General features: G+C 44.5%; 1 protein-coding gene across 1 annotated transcript in view; it reads left to right on the forward strand.

Annotated features, from left to right (window-relative positions):
- Positions 1-932: 932 nt before the first annotated feature.
- LOC117583306 overlaps positions 933-23,669 on the forward strand; it is a 46,214-nt gene continuing 23,477 nt past the window's right edge. Inside the window, exons 1-2 of the mRNA XM_034271550.1 lie at positions 933-1,275; positions 19,281-20,036. Coding sequence (XP_034127441.1) covers positions 19,856-20,036 — 181 coding nt within the window. The 5' untranslated portion in view covers positions 933-1,275; positions 19,281-19,855. The remainder of the gene's footprint in view (positions 1,276-19,280; positions 20,037-23,669) is intronic.

The raw sequence follows: 23,669 nt of genomic DNA on the forward strand, positions 1-23,669 counted from the left end.
AGTTTTAGAACAGAACGATAAAATATGCTGATGCTATGCTTAACTTTGAAATTACACAAAGATAAGAACAATCACATTCCCAGAGTGCTGAAAGTTTTTCACCTGCACTTTAAAACAAAAGTATATTTTAAGAATCACATCAGTATGTCTCTTCAGGTTAATTGCTGGAAAAAAATGTTGAGTAGTAATTTGGAAGTTTGAAAAATATTTGAAAACATATCAGAAACGTCCAACTTACCTCAATGAAACTCTTCGTTATTTTACATTCCTTCGATGCGATATGTTTATTGGACTGCATTTAACGATACTTACAAAACAAATAGTTACCGGCAGGTAAGCATCCTTTCAAGCAACAAGAAACATGCTCAATGCGTATCTCAACAATGACTTACCTATTGACCAGCCTGTTTGACTATTCTTAGATTTCGCAATTAACTTTATTTACAAAAGTTGTTTTGTTTCCTGTAGCACAGTTCCCCCCGTCAAGATGCCGTTTACTGTTCCCACTTGCAACCAATTTTATTTCTAGCATTTTTGCTGCTTCTGCGCACTGACACGGGAAACAGCTGTTAGATTTGAAAAAATGTGTTCCCAGTAATTAAAATTACTTTTGCGAATCGCAACAGGAATTGTGTGTATTCTCTTGCATTAAGATCTCTCTTCGGTTGGTTTCTGAAACTGTTCTACGCTCAGCTGTTCCCGCTGCGCTCTTTTTTTGTCCGCGCTCTCTTAGTCCTGACCATAGCCAACTTTTTGATAGCGTGCCACCCACGCGGCGAATTGGAGGTGTTCTCTCTCTCACACCTTCCGAGTGGAAACGAGAGCTAGAGCAAACGAATCGGGACGAAGCAGGGCGAGAGCCAGAGCCGAGTAGGACTCCACGATGCTGGCTTGGGTGCGTGCACAGCCTCCGTGCATATCTGATGGCCAGCGAGCGAGTCCGTCAGACGCGTGGCGAACGTTGAATTTAACGGTCGGTTTGGCAGTGAAAGTGGAAAGAACGCGGTGTACCGCATTGGGCCAGCGAATCGTTTTGTGCGCAAAACAGAAAACAGCAAAAAGAAGAAAATTGTATTGCAACAAAAAAATACAAATAAAAGTGAAATAAACATAAAGGATACGAAAAAACAAAAATTCGAGGATTATAAATACAAAGAAATACAAACTTGTGCAAGCTGTGACACTCCAATTAACTAAGTCTATTCCCTAGCTAAACTACATCTAAGCATATACTAAGTTCGAGTTCGGAATCCTTGGAGTCTTCAACAATTTCTGGTAAATTATTCAAGCAAGTTTCTATTTCGCTCCGTTTTTTGTGTGTGTGTTTTTTGGGTGTTTTGCTGCCTTCCATCTTGTGCCGCCATAAAGTTATACAAATTATAGCCATTCCCAATGCTGTTTTTTTGTGTTGGTTTAAAACTTTTGGTTCACGCAGCGTTCGCATTAAATTTCTTATTTTGTTGTTGTCTGTCGCTTTTTATTTCCTTTCTTCTATTCGCGTGGCACATGCGGCGTATACGCACTGTATCCACTTTTATTGTGTTTGTGTGTTTAACCTACATTTCTGCCAGTTTCTCTGACAGACAGGAACCGGGACTGAGCACTGGGACTTGCTCTGGGACTGGGACTGGGACTGACTCCGGTTCTGAGCCTCGGAGCGAAAACTGAAACTGGAGACTGGCGCTGACTCTGCCAGCTGCTGTCGCTTCTGCGGCGAGTTAATTTTATGGATTTGCGTTGCTTGTTTACTTGGCTTAAATACTGAAAGATCCACAAGTTGGCTACGAATTCGGGGTGGCAGTAGACAACAGACAGCTTGTTGTTTGGGCCATTTTTATTAATTTTTTGTTGTTGTTGTTGTTGTATTATTATGGCCAAATAGTTGCTCAACCAAGTTGCTCCGTATACATTCGTATACATAACGTTTGTCTTCATCAACTTGTGCTAACTTTTACCAAGTGATTGTTGATTTTGTTTGATTTGCTGTAACGTTTGCCGTTGCTGTTGCTGTTGCTGTTATTTGATTTTAGTACTTTGGCAAAGTCAACATTCGTTAGCAAAAATTTCGCTCACGTTCCATTCGACCGAGTTCTCGATTTCATGAGTTTTGGTTGCTTTTATTTGCTCCCCTGTTCTGCCGCTTAGACAGCGCAATGTTAGACTCCGTGGCCCAGTCACAGTCCCCATCGTAGTCCCAATCCCAGTCACTGGCACAGTCTCTCTCCTGTCTCTGTCCGTCAGTCTCTTAATGTTTGTTTTTCTCGCCTCTTGCACTATGCATACTGTCCAATGGATAGACATAAATATATAAAAATCTATCTATAGATATATTTTGCTGTTTTGCCAGTGCTTGCGGCGAGGAGCTTATGGCTCGGAGTGTGGAGCTTGGGCTAAGCTTTGCTGTCCTTAAGATTATTTATGCGGTGATTAGCTGCGCTGAATTATTGCTGAAATTATCAAGTGTGCTATAAAATTTCAGTGCCATTTATTTGCACAACTTTTAGCTGGGCTCACGTACTAACCGAACACACTCCAACACAGTCCACACCTCCCCATGGTACCCATGGACCCAATACACATCCAAGCGAACTCGCTGGCGTCTCATGTGTATCGTTGTCTCGGTTTTGGTTTCGGTTTCGGGTGCGTGCGGTACGAGTGAGTGTAACAAATTGCCAGAGTTTGATTTTTAAGTGTGAAATATGATACAAGGAAATTGGATTAATTACACTGGGGTTCGCTTGTATTCAATTTGATTTAAAAGCCAACCTTCAGACCTTGTCGCTCTTTAAAGTTGAGGGGCTTTTATTTTGCCTTTTTGATTTTGCAAGATTTAATCATTTAATTTTGTGCATTTCGATGAGCACATCTTGGCTGTATTTATTGTACAATTTCTGGGAATAATAAGCTTGAAGTTGATACAATTGGTTTAACATGTCCAATCTGTTTCTGAAAATATTAATGTATCCTTTCCTAGAATATACCAAGGGAAGATAATTTTCTCAACACTTTTATTACCAGCAAGCTGTTTTAGTTCTCTGCTTTCGTCCTTGCTTTAATGTGTAATTTGCTCTTTCTTAATAATGTTTCTATTTGAATGCGTAAGCTCTCTCTCTGAGAAATTTACGACACAAACTTAATTGCTCTTAATTATAATTAGTTAAAAGCTCTTTAGCAGCGTGTATTTGTGAATGCTTAAAACATTTATTTGCATCTACACTGTGTTTTTATACCAATCGCTTTGCCCAAAGATGTTTATTTACTTAGCTTCATTATTAATTAAGCTGCTTTTGCTAAGTTTACTCTAGCCACAATGAACAGAGCAGAGCCTTAGCCGGTAATGTAATGGCAAAACAAGGATTATCATTTGAGTAGCAAAGTGTGGGAAACGAGATTTTCCCCCGTCTTGCCGCAGGTTCTTCTTCGTCTGGCAAGCTCACCCCCAACTAATTGCCTAAGCTATAACCTCAGAGTGAACCTGGGAGCACTGTACAGATTAATTACATTTAAATAAACACGAATAGCAGCAGCAAACATGACCAATGCCACAACAGTTACAGGAACAATTCCACAATGCAGACAACAATAACAACCGGCAGACAACTCAATTCAATTCAATTGAATTCAATTCCACTTTAAGCTGATTACCGCAGAAGGCCAGAGAAATTCCACAGAAGGAGCGGGACTCAACCGAATGGAGTTATAAATTTGAATAAGCTTTCCGCCACACACACCCACAACCACACAAAAACAAAATCATTAACTTTTGTTGCAGAACCAGCAAAATTCTGTTTTCCACTTTGCCGTTTTGCCGGGCAAAGGAAATGTTGTACATTTGAGGTGGGTAGCACGAGGCAGACCCCCCCCCCCAATCCAAGGCCAGACAGACAGCCAAGGATAGTGCGGAAATTTGTATTATATCTTTAGTAAATGAAAGTCAAAGCCGAATTTAATGCTGGGATTAGTGATAACACCAATGAAGATGCCACAATGGACACGCGCGCAGACAGGCAGAAGGACAGACTGGGCAAGGCCGAATCCAGAGACCGTTTGCATATGGGAAGAAATGCCTAATGATTTATGACTCGGGTTGAGTCGGCAAAAGTTTCACTGTCCACTGTCCGAATTGGTGGTGAAAAGCGTGAAAAACTGTCTGCCACATGGAAAATCACATGCTCTTTGGTGTGATTCTGAGGTGGGTAATGTGTGTGTTCGGAGGGGTTGCCGGAATGCTGCAAAAGTAAATTCAATTTTACGTTTCACAACTCAGCATGATTTCTATCAAAGCTGGGGGACTGTGTATCCTAACTCTGGAGCACTCTGTTGGCCCACATTGTGTACCGCAAACTGATTGCTTTTGGTGGTCCCTCGTCTGCACCTGTCCCTGCCCATGGCTCTGCCCCTTTCCCTGTCTGTGTATGGACGGGTTTGTACGGCACCCCAAAGCAGGCTACAACATGAAAAAAATCACTAAAAAACTTGTGAAAAGCATCAAAGCGCACTTTTTGAGCTCTGAGCGAAAGTTGGGCTTGTTCGGGCTATTAAGGTTGTTGCTGTTGTTTTTGTTGTTGCTGTTGAAAGTTAAGAACTTTTCAAGTGAGTTTTGCGGCTTGGTTTAGGGCATCATTGGACTATTGGCAAAATTGCTTTCAAAGACTTGGCCTGCCCCGTTTCGTCTCTTCTCGGCTGGAGTACTCGTATTTATGCAGTTTTAATGAGAGTCGCTTGTGGAAATGTTGCTGCTAATACAGGAAATTAATAAGTTAAGTAGCCATTAGGTGCTTGAGTGCAAAGTTCGATCGGTGAACTTTTCCGTTGAACTTTGCCAGCAGATTGAGCAAACGCCCTTCAGACAGACACGAGTCTCAGGCTTAGTCTGGGCAGCTCTCTTAAGAGAGTTCTCTGAATTTTTTGGCTGCCACTCCTCCAGTCAGTGGCTGGTGCTTAAGCCGCGTTTTATTTTCACTAGCAGCAAGTGCAGTCATCTGTGAAAATATTGGCAAGACCCAAACAGCGCAAGCATTTGACATAAATCCTTATTATCCTTTTGTGCACAAATTGACATTGCACTTGTAAGGCGATTGCCGAATCAGTCTCAGCTCCCTGCTTCCTGCTCCCTGCCCTTGCCTGCTGGCTTTCAACTTTGTGTCTGTGGCTTTGTTTTCCCAGCCACCAGCAATTGTTGGCTGCTCTGGAGGAGGAGGAGCTGGGGCTGCCAACAAATGCAGGAAGACCTGCCAGGTTGTGTCCTTGGCACGTCTTGCCACTTAATTGACACAGACACGGCTTATGTGGCCGCCGCCATAAAGTGCACGAAATTAAAATTCATAATGTTGACTTTAATGGAGCTAATGCTGAAATATCAAAGCTGCTGGCTTAGGTGCCAGCACCTCGCACATCTCATAGATTAGCCCGGCTGCCATGTACTCGCATGTCGCTGCCAAGTCATGCCTGGCCCAAAAAGCGTCTTCTTCTGCATCCTGCCAGTTTGCCAGCTTGGCAGCTTTTGCCAGCTTGCTGCCTGGAATTTTATTATGCGACGCACAGCCTCTTTGGGCCACCTATCTAGGAAGGGCGGCAGCGGGTGTATGGAGAGACGCACAACTTTGACGTTATTAAATTATGCGGAGATTTGCGCACTTTTTTTTTGCTTCTTAGCTGTTTTCGGGAAGCCTCTTGACGTTTTTAATGATGAGCCAGAGAGTCCTCCGGCTCCTGGCCCATGCTGCCACTGACTAGGCCAAAATTAAATTATTTTATTGCCGGAAATTCATTAAATCATGCTTTTATGCAATTTCCCCGGACTACATTGCTGGCATACTCAAGTGGGAATCTGTCAATTCCTCGGTCCCATTGGCCTTGACGGACAGAACGACAGGCTGTCGGGCATATTTTGTCCTCCCACGGCCCCGAGGGCCACGGCCCACGGGCCACTGGACAGACTTTGATTAGTACGTGCCGTTGTTCACATTTCTATTATGCCTATAATAACATTTATTTCATTGTTTACTCGGCCACTGCCACTGGTAAAATCGATTGAGTTGTGATCTATTTCCAGACACATGCTCGCCCTCTCTAAGCACCAAAACCCCTGACAACGAGACATCGGGCCGCAAAACAATGCAAATCTGACATTGCCAGAGGAGCGGAATTTTATTTATGTTTTTCAAGTGGAATAAAAAGAAGCGAAACACACAAAGGGGGAGACGCTGAGCCGAAAGTCGTAGGCTAAGTCTCGAAACAAAAACCGGGCAAGAACCGAAAAACCCAAACAATCATCAAAATAGAATCATAAAAACAGTTAGCGGCGATCATAAATTGTGTGGCACAAAAGCATAAAAACTGTGCCACGTGGCATAAAAATGCCAGTTCCTTCTGCATTCTGCAACCTATCCAATTCATATACGAATACGAATACGAATACGAATACATATAGCTAGATATATGGCCTCGACATTTGTTGGCAAAGCAATCCCTGCAAATCAGCAGTTTTCCAGTCCTCGTACTCCGCGCACATTTCGTCTAATAAATCTCGCAACAATAAAACGCAAATTTACATTTTTATAGGAACAGCAGCCAGAAGAAATCGTTAGCCAATACAATCAATAGCGGACACCAGACACACGGCGCTACAATTTAATATTAGATTCGATTGCCGGCTTACCTTGTGTAAGTGTGTGTGTAATGCCCATGAAATTGCATGGCCAAAAGGTCTGGCCCGCTACTAAAACAATATTCATATATTTTCGTCTGGCAAAGACATCATTAAAATGCTAATGGAATTTATTTATCTATTAAATAAGGGCTATATCGTAGGCCAGTTATTATTTATAGAGACGTACACAGATAGAATCCCAGTTGGCAGGAAAAAATACCAAAATACATTTGAGCGGACCACATCATTTCCCACACTTGTACTAATTCCTGTAATTTGCCACACCCACCCACACTAACCCACACGCACCCACTTGACATAACCACTCCCTCCATATTACATGAATAAAATATAACAAAAATTGCGTTAATTTTTTAGCATGTTGCATGACCAACCATTTTTCTATTTCCACAAAGCTCTCATGGCTCCCCGGTGATTCCTGCAACAACAGCATTAGAGACAGAGACATAGAGACAGAGAGACAGAGGCAGGGACAACAAATTTAAGTACTTGACATGAACATTTTGAACAAAACCTCAAACCAACGGCAACAACAACCACAGCAATGGCCATCTGTAAAATTAAACTTGTGGCGCAACGCACGCGAAAATTTGTGCTCCACTGGCCAACAAAAGGGAGCCAGGGAGAGCCACCCCAACCGTCCAACCGTCCAACTATCCACCATCCATCCACCCAATCCTCCGTTGATGCTGCAGTGTGGCTGCCTGCTGATGTTTATCATAACCGCCTACAAGGGCCACAATGACAAGAACCACAGCAGGGAAAGCTCCACCAAAGTACCAACACCAGCAGCAGCAACAATATGGTCGGCCATCGCCGCACCCAGCCAAATAATTTGCTGGCAGGCGTAGCTAATGACCAACTCGTGTAAGTGCGCTGGATGGATGGATAGATGGTTGGCTGTACCGGGGACTAGGATGAAAAATCAGAGCAGCCCGACTCAGACCACAGCCGAAAAAAAAAGAACAACAGCAACAATCACAAGTTTGGCTACAAGCAAAATGATGGGCATGAATTCATCATGGGAGTGCTTGCAGAGCCACCGGAGAGAGAGCGTGGACTGGTGGGACTCTGTCCCAGATACTCACTGTCCCCGCTGCCCGCCCTTTCCATTAAATCTATGTCGAGGGGAATTTTAAAATAAAGTAACGAAACATAGTCCTGCCACACTCGAAGAAAAAAGTGTACTAAAAAGGAGTGCTTATTCCGTTTGACGTTCTTTCATGTATAACTTAACAAGAAAATGTTTTTTGCACATCAGATCATTTCAGATTTCTTACAGATTCATTACTGTATAGAAAATATAAGCAACTAGTCGGGAAAGAGAGTGAATTATTATTTCTCCAAGTGTAGCTGTAGGAAGATGCAGAGGCGGAGAGATAGGAAGCGACTCGCTGTGAGATTGAGTGGTGTAGGGAGTGAGAGAGAGACAACGTCGCTCGCTAATTTTATGCTCTTTTGTGATTTTTGCGCTGGACACACCCTGTGGGCATGTTTAGTGTCCTTTCACTTTCCCCAGTAAATGCAAACTTTGTGCGCTTTTGTCATTAGCGTTGATAGCTGTAACGTGAACAGGAAGCCAGCAAAACGAGCAACGGCAGGGCACGGGGACTGAGACGAGTGAGTGCCAGGGAGAGAGCTTGAAGAGACCTGAAAGCTCCTTGCCGTCTGCCTTTTTGGCCGCTTTTCATGAGTTGTTGGCGCCATTTCGACACCCACCCAGCCCGTGCTTCTTGTCGTTGTCATTGGGTTTGTGGTCCCCAACAGTTTGGTTACTTTTAATGAGCGGGGCGTGGCTCGTGGCATGAAACATTTCGCGTAGGTGCCAGCGCGGGGGGTGCTGTGTGGTGCGCTGCTCTCATTAAGTTGCGGTCGTACAGTTTTATTCCTCTCCGCTCCGGTCTCACTCATTTTTCGCCTAATGAAAGTGAATTATTAAATGAGAGCCAAGCAGCCGAATGATGGCAACGGAATGTATAACCCCTGGCCCAGCTACTTGTCATAAGTATCTGGCAGCCACTTCCATGTACTTGAAACTTACTTTGACAAAAATAAACCACTCATGATCAGATCCGACAGCGTGACAACGGCAGCCTCGAAACGAAAACAAAAAAAACCGGGTTCCATTGACCCCTGACTCGCTGGCAGCCAAAAACCCCAAACTTTGGTGCCCAACATCAAAGGCAACATTCCTTCAGGACGAAAGTGGGTAACCCACTTACAAAAAACTGAAACAAAATCAAATTGGGCCTCGCCCTCTGTGGCGTTTGCTTATTAAAGTGCCGGCGTCTAGCCGCACAGGTAGACACATGTGGGGCATGCCACGGCTCCTCTTGCATACCAAATTTCGTATGTAAATGACAAGTTTTTCAAGAAGTTCCACAAAAATTCATAAAGTTGGTTGGCCCACCCACATTTACCCTTTCCAGTTCGCCAAGCAACTACAATTTTAAGAGCTGTTGCTAGACCGAATTTTTATTATGAAATCCAATTTGCAATTTGCAAACTTTATTTAAAAAAGGTTTTTGCATTTATTAAATCCATGGATTCTATGAGGAAACAAAGATTGTTTCTATGGGAGCTGCATGTGTTATCCAATCCAATCCTGAAGTCTTTATTGTACGTATATTAGCTCCTTGTCAAGGGTATAATTTAGCAAGTTTGCGTGCAAAACGTTGCTTAATTTATAATTTAATTTTAATTTATGTCCAAGATAAAAGCAACAGCTTAGCCCCGGGCCACAGGCAGCTGCCGTTGCAGGCAGCAATGGGGAATGTGGGTAAAATTAAATATGTTATAAATAAATCAACTGGAGCCTGTGCCATAAATAAATAATGGGAGATATCAACTGGCGATGTCTGTACAGGCTGCTCTTAATCTTACCATGTGTGGTTAGGTTTTGTTTTGGGGTTTTGTTTAATTTCATTTCGGCTTTTTTCTGTTGTGCAACAAACAACTAAGCAAATATTTGAGGAGCAGCCACAAGGCGTCGTTGTGCTTTGCGAAGCAAAACAAATTACTTTTAGTTATTGCTTTAAATAGTTTGTGCAGCAATTTATGCAAATGTTTGAACAATCGCCGAGGCGGATTGGGTATACGTTCCGTGTACGGCTTTGTCTCCCCTCTAGCTGCTGCCACTCTGAGTTCTGCGTTCTGTGGTGGAGTTTTCTTTAATTAGTGCACCAAACTGTGCCACATAGACGGCAACTGCGGCGCGTAGAGTTGATGTCGACTCTCTCTCTCTCTCTCTCTGTGTGTGTGTGTATGCGGTTGTGTAGGTTTAATGGTATTTCCAGCATAATTGCAACGGCAGGCGTCTCATTTGAAAGTTTTGGCAGCGTCAGGCGCAGCAAAAGCAAAGGCAAAAGCAAACCTAGCAACATCAGCAGCAGTGGCAGCAGCAAAAGTAACTAAACATACATAGACGCATACTAAAGTAATTAATATACGTATATGCCATGTTAGAGGAACTCACACACATACTGCCTGGTGCAACAACTTGGCGGCTTGCTTGCGCAAATTTGCAAATATTTCACTTGCAGCGCCTCAAGCTATGCTACACTAATTTGCAAGGCGTTGTTTTTGTAGCTGCCACTAATTAGCGTCTAATGCAGCTGCAGCTGCAGCGGCAGCAAAAGTGCTGTAATAACAAACCCAGTCTCATCCCCTGCCAGGACAGCAATGCCAGAAAGTGTGCCATATAAAGTAACCTGATTCCTGATCACCACGCTAAAATGGGGTCTGGGACGAAGCTGGGCCATAAAAGACACATCAAAACCGAGGCAAGACATAAAACTGAACTCTTTGCTAAACGGCCATGCATACTCGTAAAACTTGACAATTTGTTGGTCAAAACTTCTCACTCCCAGCGCACCCAGATCGCTGGTCAAGTGCGAGTATTTTGCAAAACAATACGCCATTTAACTGCTTCAATTTGAGTTTGGTTGTAAAACTTTTTCTCAACTCCCCTCTCCACCCTATAATGTATAAGTATTTGGGTGTGCGTGCGTAACCTTTGCACCAGCGAAACAAAGGCGAGTGGGGGGAAGGAGAAAAAAATGGTTGCCAAGTTTATTAAAAGTTGCGGCAAAGCTGCAGACACAGTGCGAACTCTGGCCCCGAGGACGCTGAGAGCCAAGGAAGCGAGCGCTGACAGCCAGCAACTGACAAATGCCAACGCTAACTCACTCAACTCCACGCAAAATGAAATAAAAAATTCTCTAAACGCCAAGAAGAAAGATTTCGAGTTTCCTCGTTTTCCATCATCTTTCTTTGTTTTTTCTTTGTTGTTTCTTTCTCTGTGTGTGTGTGTGTGTGTGTGTGTGCGTGTTTCTTTTTCGCTGATTTTTTGTTCGTTTGCATCGTGCCTTTTGGCAGCATCTTTGAGCGGTTTTTTATTATTATTATCTTTGACCTGGACTAGGGGTTCTACTTCCTCTCTTCCCCTCCCCAGTCGTCTGCAGTCCTCGCCTTTTTCATGTTTCTCAATTTTTATTTATGGCGAAAGTTTTTGGCGCTTTCTTGTGCATTTTCTGCGTGCGCTTCGTTTATGTTTGTGTGCGTGTGAGTGTGTGTGTTTCTGGGTCAGTGGGTAGTTACGCATACATATGTACATTGTAATATGGAACCTTAATGGTACTTTGACCAAAATGCACTTTAAGAGGAAACGGGGATACGTATCTGTCCTCTGGACAGAATGTTGGATTTTTGTTCTCTGATAATTTGAAACTTGGTTATGTTTGCCAACACTTTTCCATACTTTAGTAACTTTTAGCCAAGCTTTATTCACATTTAAGCTTTCTTTTGGTATATTACTGGTGGATTTACTTGTTTAAACATTATTTTCCCAATAATTGCAACGTTAACAAAATCTGTTCCTATGCTTTGGTCAGTTCTCTCTCAGTTCGCCCTTCCAATAACTATCAAACATATGTTAAGATTGCACAGCAAACAATGTGCAATTGGCAAATGTTTGGCCAACTGAAGTTTGAGAATCGACTGTCAGTCACACAGTGCATTGGGTTCTGGCTCTGGCTTCTATTTCTCAGGGTTTCTCTGTTGAATGCCTTCGTATTGCGTCTCGGTCCACCACTTGGGGCTTTGAGAGAGCTGACGGTGACGATGATTCGATGCTGATGTCGATTTAGGTAGAAATGTACTTGTCTGGGCTTTAGCAAAACGGTTCTGATTGAACACAACAATTTTGAAATTGCTAAACACACATGAACCCAAACAGAGGGACAGGCACATGGAAACTACTCGCACTCGCATATAGATATGTGTGGGAGTGGTGCAGAACTACTACACGTTCGCATTACGTGCTGGTGACATTACTGCTGACAACGAAGCCATTGAAAAATTTAAACAGTTCCCTGTGCTCGGTGTTCGTTGTGTTCTGTGCGCCCAGCATGTCCTGGCGCCGAGTCAATCAAAGGGCAGAAATTCCCATCTGTTCGACTGTGCCCATGTTTGCCCCTGTTTGACTGTGCCTGTCTTGGCCTGTCTGGGCTCGTCTGTGTTCGGGGATGTCTCGCATTTCCGGCACATTGCCGTTAAATGATTTTTAGCAAAAATCGTGCGGACATGACACACTCAAGTGGCTACCGATGCCACCACTCCACTCCGAACCAAACCACACCACTTCACCCCCACCCGTTTTCCACTCTCCATCATCTCCAAGCTGCCTTGCATCTTTAGAGCACGTGATTGCTCAGCTCTTGGCATCTGCCTATCGATGGATGTAGTGAGCCGTGTCAAGTAGCGGAGTACGACAGAGAGAGGGAATCTCAAGTAATTTCCATTAAGTAAGTGTTTTGGCACTTAAACTTCGAATGCATTGGCATTGGCTGTGATTGCATTAGGCGACAAGTGGGTGTCGGAGTGGCAATGCCAAGAGGACATTTCGTACGGCGGGACAGGACATTCTTAAAGCCGCTTAAGCGTCTTTGTCGCAATTTCCGGAACGCTTAAAGATGCCCCCCTGCTATTTCTGGCTTCTGTTGTTTGCCGACATCGTTCTACCTGAGCTTAAAATTATACAAACAACAGCTGGATAGCCGGACGGACACTGTCCTGGAATACTACTAAAAAGAAGGGTCGGGTGAGCGGCAGCTGGTCGCTCTCATCGCCATCATCATCATGGTCGTTATATCAATGTATGGCTTTGGACGGAGCAGGATGGTGGGCGTTGGGGCGCTAGGCCCTGGTGGGGCCGGCACGGAATCTTCGTTTTGAAAATGCCATTTCCGACCATTTCCCGGAAACGTTCCTTCCGCCCCACCCAGTGTGGGGCTGGGCGGTGGGACGCGGCACCCACCATGATGGAGACACGACGATGCTAATGGCGCCATTGTTGTTATGTGTGTCTGTGTGTGTGTACAGACTGGAGAAAGACCCATAAAGTCATAAGATTGGCGGCCTGACGCTCATTAGGCATTAGGCTAGGGACTCGAGCAAGGCTCAGGTTCGTTTGCCTACTGGGGGGTAGATACTCGTAGGAGTCCTTCGACAAAAAGGTGAAAATGAAGCAGGTCCCCCCATTTAGATCATTTCTAATTGGCCCTGGGCTGATTTAGTTTATGCCGAATGGCAGCTGGGTTAGCAGGCTTCCCAGAGATTTCCTGGAAGTACTGCGACTGGGATTTATTAGGTTTCCTAGGAATATACGCTGCGTGGAAATTGATTTAGAATATGTAAATATTTACCTCTTAATTGAGTATATATTCCTCTTGGGTTGTAGCTGTGGCAGTGCATCTTTTTTTGATCGATTCGAGTTCATTTGCATTATCCTCCCGACTGCTTTCTAAGGAAGTTGTTGTTTCAACTTAAACAATTGCCTTTCAGTTGGCTCTGCTTGAAGTGGCTTTCTTTCTGCTTTCTGGCTTCTGCCACAGCCAGAGCTGCCTCTGGGCCTATTAGGTCAAGCTCGAGCCCGGGCAATGTGTAGCTAGCGACAACAATTGTTTTATGCCTCCACTGTAGGTTGGCTATGAACTGCCGCCTTAGCCTGTACAATGTCAGGGAGTTGGGTGGTCCGTCGGTTGGTTTACACTAAAAAATCAAGTTCATTTTTGTGCAGTCTGCCGTGAGACTGTAGACGAAGTCGGTAGCTTGTAGCTAGTGGCTAGTTGCTTTGTGCTTTTCTTTGCTCGGCTTGAATAAGGAGGACCTCTCGTCCTCTCGGCCACTTTTAGACTCTGCCCACAACGAGCACGAGCTGTGTCAACAGCAACAATAACAACAACGCCAGTGACAGAGCCAATATATATCAAGTAAGAAAGTTCAGCTGTAAAAGGTTTTTTTTCGGTTGCTGACGAATAGAGCCTAATAGCTTTACTTTCTGTTGCATGTACCTTGTGCTGGGGTCTGTTACTGCTGCTTCAACCACAATGGGTACTCATTTGTAGTGAAATGTTGGTCAACAAGACGTGACCTTGCTCTGCTTTTCTTTACTTTTTTCCTTGTCTTCGGTGTGTACTCGTATATGTGAGAAAATTGCTTTTATGTTTCTTGAAGCTGTTGTAGCTCTGGCTCCTGCTCATGTGTCATTATGTGGCATACACATTGTTGCAGCAGCATTGCCTGCTGTGTCTTACACTTCCGTCATGGCAGCTGCAGACACGCCCAACCTCTCACCAGCTGCCCCACCTCGACCCCACCCCATCCACTTTGGGGCAACCTTTTGGGGTCAGGTCAGTTTGGTTTTCGCACGCAGCTCCGCTCCTTGGTTGATGTTGAGTTCTAGTCTTGTCATTGTTTGTTTAATTTTGTATGCCGGATATCCCGGCGTGTTTTTCCCCATTGTCCTGCTGTCAACGGAATGCCAACAACAACAACAACCATAACTATAAGAGTGGGCGTCGCCACAGCCTCATTCTCTCTGTCTCTCTGCCACCCTACCTACGCGTATCTCTCTTTCATCAATGTTTATGCCGCTGACAACAAAAGAAATTAAATTGCCAACACTGAAATTCAATTGTATCTTTATGCTGCTGCTGCTGCTCTCTCTTCTCCTTTTGCCACACTCAAAATTCTTCAAGCTGCTGCCAGTCGCCTGTCGCCGGTCACCGGGTGGCGCTGGGGCGTGGCATGACGACATCTTGAATGGTTATTGCCGCTGACTTATTGGGGCATGGCATTGATTTTTTTGCTGCTCGCCTTTGTGGGGCACAATTGTAGGAAGTAAACATTTTCGGCGCTCTCAATTTATTAAAAGGCGCGTCAGGCAGCCATAAAAAGGTCAATGATTATTATGTTTCCCATGCAAATCACCAGGAGTGCTGCCACCCCACACACCCACACACCCACACCCAGCAGCAGCAGCAGACAGTGGCCAAAAATAGAGACAGCTCTGTGCTCCATGGAGCACAGCCGTCATCTATGGGACATGGCAAATTGTTTGGATTGGCATTGAGGCGGTTTTGAAGTGGCTGCTGCCGTTCGACTCGCTTTTTGATGGGATTTTTGTGGTGCTTCTCCGTTCAGGTTCAAAGCAACCCGACCAAGACCTCGTTGCCATTGACTGCACTGATTGGCTGCCCTAATAGTTGTCATCAGAATCTGGAATTTAAAGTTCTATCCGCTCTCTGTGTGACAATTTAATTCACAATGCGAATTGTCTGCCATTTCGCTTTTCGTTCGCTTTTCCTGCCATAAATCATCATTTAACACAACCTGAATTTCCGCTCTTGTTTGTTTACCATTTACCATTTTCCATTTCCCATATCCAGTTTTCCATTTTCCCACTTTGCACTTTCCTTTTTGCCTCACTTTTCGCCAAAGTCTACTTTGAAGCGCTTAAACTGCAATTAAAAACATTAAATGTGCGCATAATTAAAAAATGTTTCCCTCTTTATGACACATTAACATATTTGCGTATGGCATTTTTAAAACTATAACTGCCACCATATCCCGCCCCTTATCGGATCTCGCTTGATGTATTTAATAAAGCCCGACAAGAGAAAGCGATTAACGGGGGAGCCAGGGATCCAGTGAGCCTCTGCTTTTGCCTCCTTGCCTGCCTGGGCAGCAAACATTTGCCCTTTTGGGGCCTGATGTCCAAAAGGGCCAACGGCATGGCATGATGACCATGTCACATTTGCATTCCAAAGGCTATGGCCTCCCCCTACCAACTGCCATCTAATTCGGAGTTGCTGCGGCGCAATGTTGCCACAGTGGCTGGGGCATGGTGGGCGGGGAGGATATCCGAGAGATGCATTCATCAGACGCATTCGCATTCGTATTCGCATTCGGTGCATTCGATTACAACATGCGTATAATTGTCCAATGCTAATCAAAGCGAAATCGTGCCCAAGCCAGCGGCCAAATCGATTAACATGCCAAGGCATTGTCTGAGATACATTTGCACGAGACGGGGACGGGGAATGGGGACGCTTTGGCGTTACACATTATTGCCATTATCCAGGCCGCAAATGCCTGACCCATTGGAATGCCAAGCAACTAATCATCGCAGGGTTATACTTGGGGTACATCCATAAACATTGATGCAAGACAATTGCGTTTCAAACAGTGGAAAACTTCTACCTAATCCTGATATTATTTTATATATCAAAATAATCGCTTCATATTTATTTGTCATCAATTTTATACCTTCACAATTGTTTGCTGTATGTCAGAGTGTTTTTTTTTTTTATCCTAGAACATTTATTTCCGCAGCGTAGTAGACTTTCTCCCTGTCTCGGGGCACAAGTTAAATTGCATTAGAAATGTCTTTAATTGACACCAAGGTAACGCATAAATTTCAATTGGGGCTCCTCCGTGTGTGACAAAGATACAGAAGCACCCAATATGGTGAGAAAGAGATAGGGAGTGAGTGAAATAGCTAGATAGACAGACAACATGTAACCGGAAATTGTGAGAATTCTATGGAGGGCGACACGAGACGAGAGGAGTGAAACGTAGATACGGCCGCACTCGGCATGTGTGAGAGAATTATTATCTTGTACTTGGCCATGTCAAAGGAAATTTGCATTTTTCGGTCTGACAAAGGGCGGCAAACAGCAGCCCAGAGAGGCTCCACAGAGGTAGGTGTGGCAGCAGCCGACATGGCTCTCTGCGGTGCGATGTCAACGTGTTCGTCGTGCTCGGCGTTACCAATACCAAATTGTCTGCCACAATAGACTGACAAGGTGCTCACAAGTGTCTGTCCTTCCGAATGTGCCTGTTCTGTGTGTTTTAAATAGAGCAACAATGTGCATTGACAATGAGATGAGAGCTGCCAGCAAATGTGACACAGATAGAAACTTTTAAATGCACAGGACAAAACAATTGCAGGCCAATGAGTAAATGTGGAGTCTAACAACCTGTTCCTAGGACTTGATAGCAGCTGGGTTGTGCATTAATTAAATCTGCAGTCTTGTTTAAAATTAAATTACCCTTTCATGCGAACTAGTTTTACCTTTAGAAGCTGTTTTTGCTGAGCGCATTTATGTCATAATAATTTCTAGAATTTTCTATAATTCCCTTCTGCAGAAATTAATTAGTTGAAAGCTGTAAGCTCTTTTCCCTGCGGACAATTTAGTGCTTAGTTCAGGAATATGGCCTTGAATCAGTCGTAAACGCAGAATTGTATTCAGTTATAGCTCTCGGGGGACCGAGCATAACATTACACACCCATATCGTTTCCCTCCCCAAGTGTTACCTCCGCCGCCAAACCGCCCATTTAATTGTGCGGTTTCTCAGCCATTTTTATGTGTTTTAATTTTCATTGGAGCACTAAAAACATGTCAGCGTCGTCAATGTCAGTCATACCCATCTGGTCGGACTGCCTCTGCAAGGGGAATGCGAAGAGGTAGGGAGTCGGAACAACAACATAAACAACAACAACAACAAGCGTCTGAAGAGGCTAATAAACACTTTTATAAAATTCTCGAATCGCACGTGTTGCGTTTGTCAAGGGGTTGCTGTGGCTGCAGCCACGACATGGGACACGGGACACGGGACACGGAGACATACAAAATACAATAAAACTGCTAAGTGCATGGGCATGTTGTGCCATATAGCTCCATCTAGCTCCATCTAGCTCCATCTAGCTTCTGTATGCATTAATCGAGGTGTGCTGCATGCTGCCCATAAAATCCAAGTGGAGAATTGTGCGTTTTGTGGGGGCGGAGGATCAGGCAAAAGGGGGTGCATTGGAAGTGGATGTGGAAGTGGCATCGATAAGCTGCCAGAAACAGTGCAGCGCGTGTGCCACATAAAAATGGCATTTTGACATGGCCACCGAGTGGCAACCATGCAGAGGGTGAGGGCCAGCAAGGCTAATAAGCATTATGAATGCTTTCCATGATGTCATTGCACTTGCGTGGATCTCTACACCCGCTACTTGGCGGGCTTCAGGGGTATATTGTGTTCGTTTATGGTACGTAACGGACATAAAGTTGGAGCTAACCTGTAGCAGTCGAAAATTCCTGTGCCAGCATGGCTATGAAAGTTTGTTTTTCTACCCAACTACTCATGGTAGCGGTTATTTTATAGCGCATCGACTGTATCTTGTTGCTCATGCCTTGCATTTCATGGACAGCAGCCTTCAGAGCGCTTCGCTTCCCCTACTCAGCCTGGATGTCCTTACAAAACGTTGCAATTGAAAGCCAGAAAATGGGTTGTGTGTTGCTTGAACGCCTGCCAATCCAGGGGTAGCAAAAAGTAATTGAAACTTAAATAAACAGAATGCTGGAGCAGCGACCGCAGGGCCGAGTGCAAACAGTGGCAAAAAAAAAGGAACAGAAACAGTAACGGAACGGGTTAAGTGGCCTAACTCTGGCTCCACAGTGCAGTGCAGTGCAGGGAGTTGCATGCAGCATGAATGAGGCCACACACATACACAAACACACACACACACAAGCGGAGATCGACATGCTCATTCAGGCTCAAGTGCCTGCCACTTGTGCACAGCCTCATTAGCACAAACAAAAAAATTGCACACACAAAGAGCCCGTTTTGTTCTTGTCATTATTATTATGCTCGTTTTTTGCGTGTTTCCACTCAGTACTACTCCTTTTTTCCTGCTGTTTTTGATGATTTGATATTGTTTGTCATATTTGCTTTGGCTTTGGATTTGCTTTGCCTTTATTTAGGGAACTTCGCTTCCCTTCCTGTTGGCAGGCTGGCAACATTGTAGGTAGCAGCATGTTGCCAGGCTTCCAGAACATGTTGCTTCCAGAAACATTTTCCAGCGTGCTAATTTTGGAAATGCTCGTACCGTTCCCTTGTATATATTGTCTTGTTTTCGGGGTGGGTGTGTTCTTGCGACGGCTGTCCTCCACTGTCTCGACTTGATGAGTTTTCATTCGTTTGTCAACTTGTCGTAGGCGCGGATTGTTCTCTCTGCTCTAGGGTCGGGTCCGTCTCACTGCGTGTCTTTTTCTCTCAGGTTCGGTCCGTGTTTAGTCGGGTTCGGGATGTGCGTCTGCTGGTGGGTCTTGTTTACACGCCAAATAACGCGTCTTTGTGGTAGCGTTCCCGTTTGCGTTCGCGACCGTGACAGCTGTGGATCATTTTGAGATTTTGAGAGGGCCATCCATGCATTCTGAGAGCTCTTTAATTATACAACAACTAAACATTGTTTATTATTCATTCCGACTTGCAGCTCACTTCCGGCATCAGCAGCTGGACCCAAACACACAAACGCTCATAGCCATTTAAGAGAGTGCCAACTGAAGGAAATTACTAATGCCAAATGGATTTCGTCTAAATAAAACTCCAAAAAAACAAGACCAATAATTAAAAGGCGGAAATCGAAATGAATAAACAATCGATTGATTGTCGGCAAAATGTGCAAATTCGTGGAGTGCAAATCAAAAGCAAACTCGAGTGAAAGTGAAAAATTGAGGCCTCAAGAAATTATTAATTACCGCAGTGCTTGTTAGCGGAATTCACCCAAGGAGAGCGAGGCAGACATTTTGTTTATGAGCCAATTTGCCAGCCCCACCCAAGCAACAGCAAGCTGAAGCAGCGAGAGACATCTATAATTTGCATATTCCCCAGCATCCCACACTCCCCAGTCGGACCCCAACCTACCCCATACACACATACACACACATAGCAGAACAGACAGCGCGGCGTGTGAAGTTGAAGTGTTTATTAAATAGTCTTGCCGCAAATGTCGGGCGTCTTCTGAGCAAAAGACAGTGCCTGCCCCCAGCTCGCGAAGTACTCCCCATCATGCTGGAGTTGCAACTGCGCAAAGATTTGTCAGCGAACTCGGGCGATATCAACAAAATGAGACAACACCAGGCATTGGATACGGGCCACAGACAGCAACGAAGGAGACACGAGCCTGACTACAGAGCCTTCCAAACGAGACTCTGCCTGATGCTGCTCGCCGTTCTGCTGCTGAGCACGGGTAAGCCGAAACTCTGTTTAGTTTTAATATTGGAAAACCAACTACAGTATAAAAAACATTACATAAATTATATAAGCGAGAGCTGCCTCTGTGGTGACTTCTTCGAAACATTTCCCGCTCTTAGCTGAAACAAATTTGCCATCATCGAACACGATCTTAGACTCTTGAGAATCGAATACACATTTCAAGAGTTTCATTTGTTCAATTTAATGAAGTATATTTCTCTGGCTTCCTTAGTCCCCTCGCTCCGTCGAGCTGTCATCCCTTTTCAAGTGGTATCTGCGCATCTGGGAGCTTGGGGGAGGCTGGGACAATGTCAACCACAATCACATTGCCTGCCCCAGTGGCAGTTACATTCGACCATTCCACTCGAGCCCTTAACTCAATTGACTGCTCCACTTTTCGCCAAAGTCCGCTGGAAGCCAACATCACTACTGTGGCTGCTCAATTAAATGCCTGGAGTGTGTCTGGCCCGCCAGATTCCCAAGCAGCGGAAAACTTTCAGCAAACTCCAAACTCCAGCGCCAACTCCAATAAAAATCGAACGGCAGCAGCAGGCCAGGCCCAAGGGGTGTGAGTGATGATACTCACACCCTTTGAGATAGATAGAAACAATCGATACTTGAAATACTTTGGTGGGGGTGGAGCGGCACAGAAAATGACATTCGAAACAACACTTTGGCATAATAAAATACAAATAAAAGGGGCACAAGAGCAGCAACATAGCTCCGACGCCAATTGATTGACGAAGTGGCAAAGATCTACTTGAGAGCGAGGCGGCACGGAGTGGTGTAGAGTGGAGTGAAGCTGTGTGTAGTGGCGAGAGGAGCAATAAAAAGGATTGACAGCCCCGAGGCAGTCGGTCGGCGATATCTAAGCGGTGTGGAGGTGTCAGATACAAGGACAGGGGACAGCCACTCGACTGGCTGTCAATGACAATCAGCAACGGAATCAGATTCCCGTATACTCACTTCTAAATGCCTGTTCCCTGACGGTGACAGGAGAAGCCATAGCCGTAGTCGTAGTTGGGGTCGGGGTCGGGAGTCTCATTCGAAGCTGAAGCTGAAGTGCTAATGCTGATGCTGAACGCTTGTAAAAACTTTTTAATGACGCTGCCACCCGCCGTTCCCATTCGAAACGAAATGAACAGACCCATTCCATTCCATTCTTTTCCGTATCCACATTTGCCAAAGCAAATCTGTGTCAGGCTGTTGCTTCATTACTCCAGTGTCGACGTGGCCGCTAATGAACAGCTTAAGCAGCATCCAGTCCAAATGCGCATCGCATTTCAATGGGAGCCGAAGCCGGGGCCGGTGCCAGAGTCCCGCCATTGAAGTGCATTTTTCGGCTATCAGGGAGCTGGGGAATCGACTGGTAGTGGCGATGGGAGAGATTTGTGTGCCGTGATCCGTGACTTGTTCGGAAATGTTGTTGTTCCATTGGGTCTTTGGCACTCAGGCACTATTGTGAAGATTTTGCAGAGTGCCCCCAGTGCTAGTGCTGGGGTGTCGAGAGGGGTGTGTGCATCAGCAGTGCTTTATTAGATGGAGGTGAGGGCCCCCGTTCCGTCTCTAATGGATGGGGGTTAATGGGTTAGGGTTAGCAGCAAAGTGGTGTATTTGTAAAAGTGAATTAGAGCTGAGTGGTTGAGTGTGGCAATAACTATTCCCCCGGGAACTCTCTGGAATATGCCCATAAATCCCAGCACAAAGTGTACCACGGATTAGTTATAGTTTTCATTTGAATTGATTAGAGATTTATATTTGTTGGTCCACTGACTCCCCAAACCATATTCCGTCGATTACAAACTGCACCAAATCTGCATGGTCCTGCTCAAATTTCCATCAAATCCGCTGGACAATACTACGATCCATTTATAATCAATTTCGTCATATGGCAAAATGCAATATTATTTTGGCATTCATTCAAATATGGCAACTAAAAGTGCGATTTGCGCTGCACAAATCAATTTCATGAAATCTCCCATGCATAATGGCTGGAAGAGGTCAAGAGAAAACGTCGACTAGTAGATACTCAGTAATTCAATTCAATTTATTTAAATTCCCACCACGGAGCATTGGCCGCTGATTTTGAGCAGATTTGATTGATTTTTCTGGGGAAACAATACGGTACCAAACAGGCATACACGATTCTGATGAAACATTGAAATATTAATTGCAAAATAATATTGACAAGCGGCAAACAAATTACAAATAAAATATGTAAATTTTCTTGCGGTTCTCCGCTATGTAAATTCTGCCAGTGGCATATGCATTTTGAAACCGATGCGGCACAGGCTGCTGGGTGGTTGGCTGCTGGGTGTGGCAGTGCAACATTTTTCGGCTGCCAAACAAATTATGCCAGTCACTCAAAAATTGCATTAAGGTAAATAGATCGAAGCTTGCGGCTTGCGGGGGAAAATCGTCGCACAGATGGTGCTCCGGTTTGGGGGTTTTGGGGCAGGTTCAGGCACTGCATCTGTGTTTGTATATTATTAATGCAATTTGTAATTATTTGTTTCCTGCACACAGAGAACATGAGAGAACACGCCATATCTGTGTCCCGATCTGTATCTCTGTTTGTTTGCTCGCCTGTGTTTTTGTGTTCTCAAATGTTTGTTTGTTTATCTGTTTGCTTTTGCTATAAAACGCAATTATCGCGCACAAATAACAAAGCATAGTGCAAGCCAAATGCAGTCAGGGGTCACAGTCACACACCAGAAATCCCACTTTGAATTCCTCCCTGCTTCATGGATTCCCCACTTTGGGAGTTTCGGAAAAAGCTGCAAAAGTTGTCGCCGGCATCAGAGCATTTCCGTAATTCGCATTTCGCATTTTCGCATTTTCGCATTTGCGTTGCCATAATTAACTTATTTTGTACATTAGCAACAGATTTTGTTTATTAACGCATGTGCGCTTGCTCTCAGTAATGCGATCCCGCCTCATTCTGTCCCATTCTGCTTCATTCTGCAGGAGCCAAGCTATGGCCCAGCCCAGGAGCGGCTTTAATGTGCGCGGGGCCAGGGAGCATTGGGGCGCATACTTATCTTTTGGCATTGCGAAGCGAGTTTATTTGTTTTCTGCTTGTGGTTGGCTGACTGTGTAGCTTGGGGTGTTCGGGTGGTTTCGGGTGTCTGCTTGGGTGGTATTTTGTGCGGCTGCTGTCGCATAATTTATTTATCATTAGCAAAATTTGGCAAGCATTGGTATTCGCTTCTTTCTCTCCACTGTCTGCCACAAGAAGTTGCCGCTGCTGAGAGTGTCTGTGTATTTGGCTAAATAGTTGAAATAATTAGGCTCATTAGAACTTTTGTAGGTTTCTGGCCGTTCTTGAGCGTTGCCTTGATTGACAAGTGCAAATTGGCATTAATGCCAGAGTACTTGGAGCTGGTAAAGTACTCCACAAAAAAGGGGCGACAGCCTTAAGAAAGAACAAAAGGGATATTAAGTCTTTAAATTGATGTAATCTGGTAATCATTGGAAAAGTTTTCCATTTCGCAGACGGAAGCCATGAAAAATATTCACAAATGTTGGAACATAATTAAATTTCTCTTTGAACATTCACAGACATTAAAGATTATGGGAGAATTCTAAAAATTGAACTAAAATTTAAATTCATCTGCAAATATGGTCG

This window comes from Drosophila guanche, unplaced genomic scaffold, assembly GCF_900245975.1.
Source record: "Drosophila guanche unplaced genomic scaffold, DGUA_6, whole genome shotgun sequence".
Lineage (NCBI taxonomy): Eukaryota > Metazoa > Arthropoda > Insecta > Diptera > Drosophilidae > Drosophila > Drosophila guanche.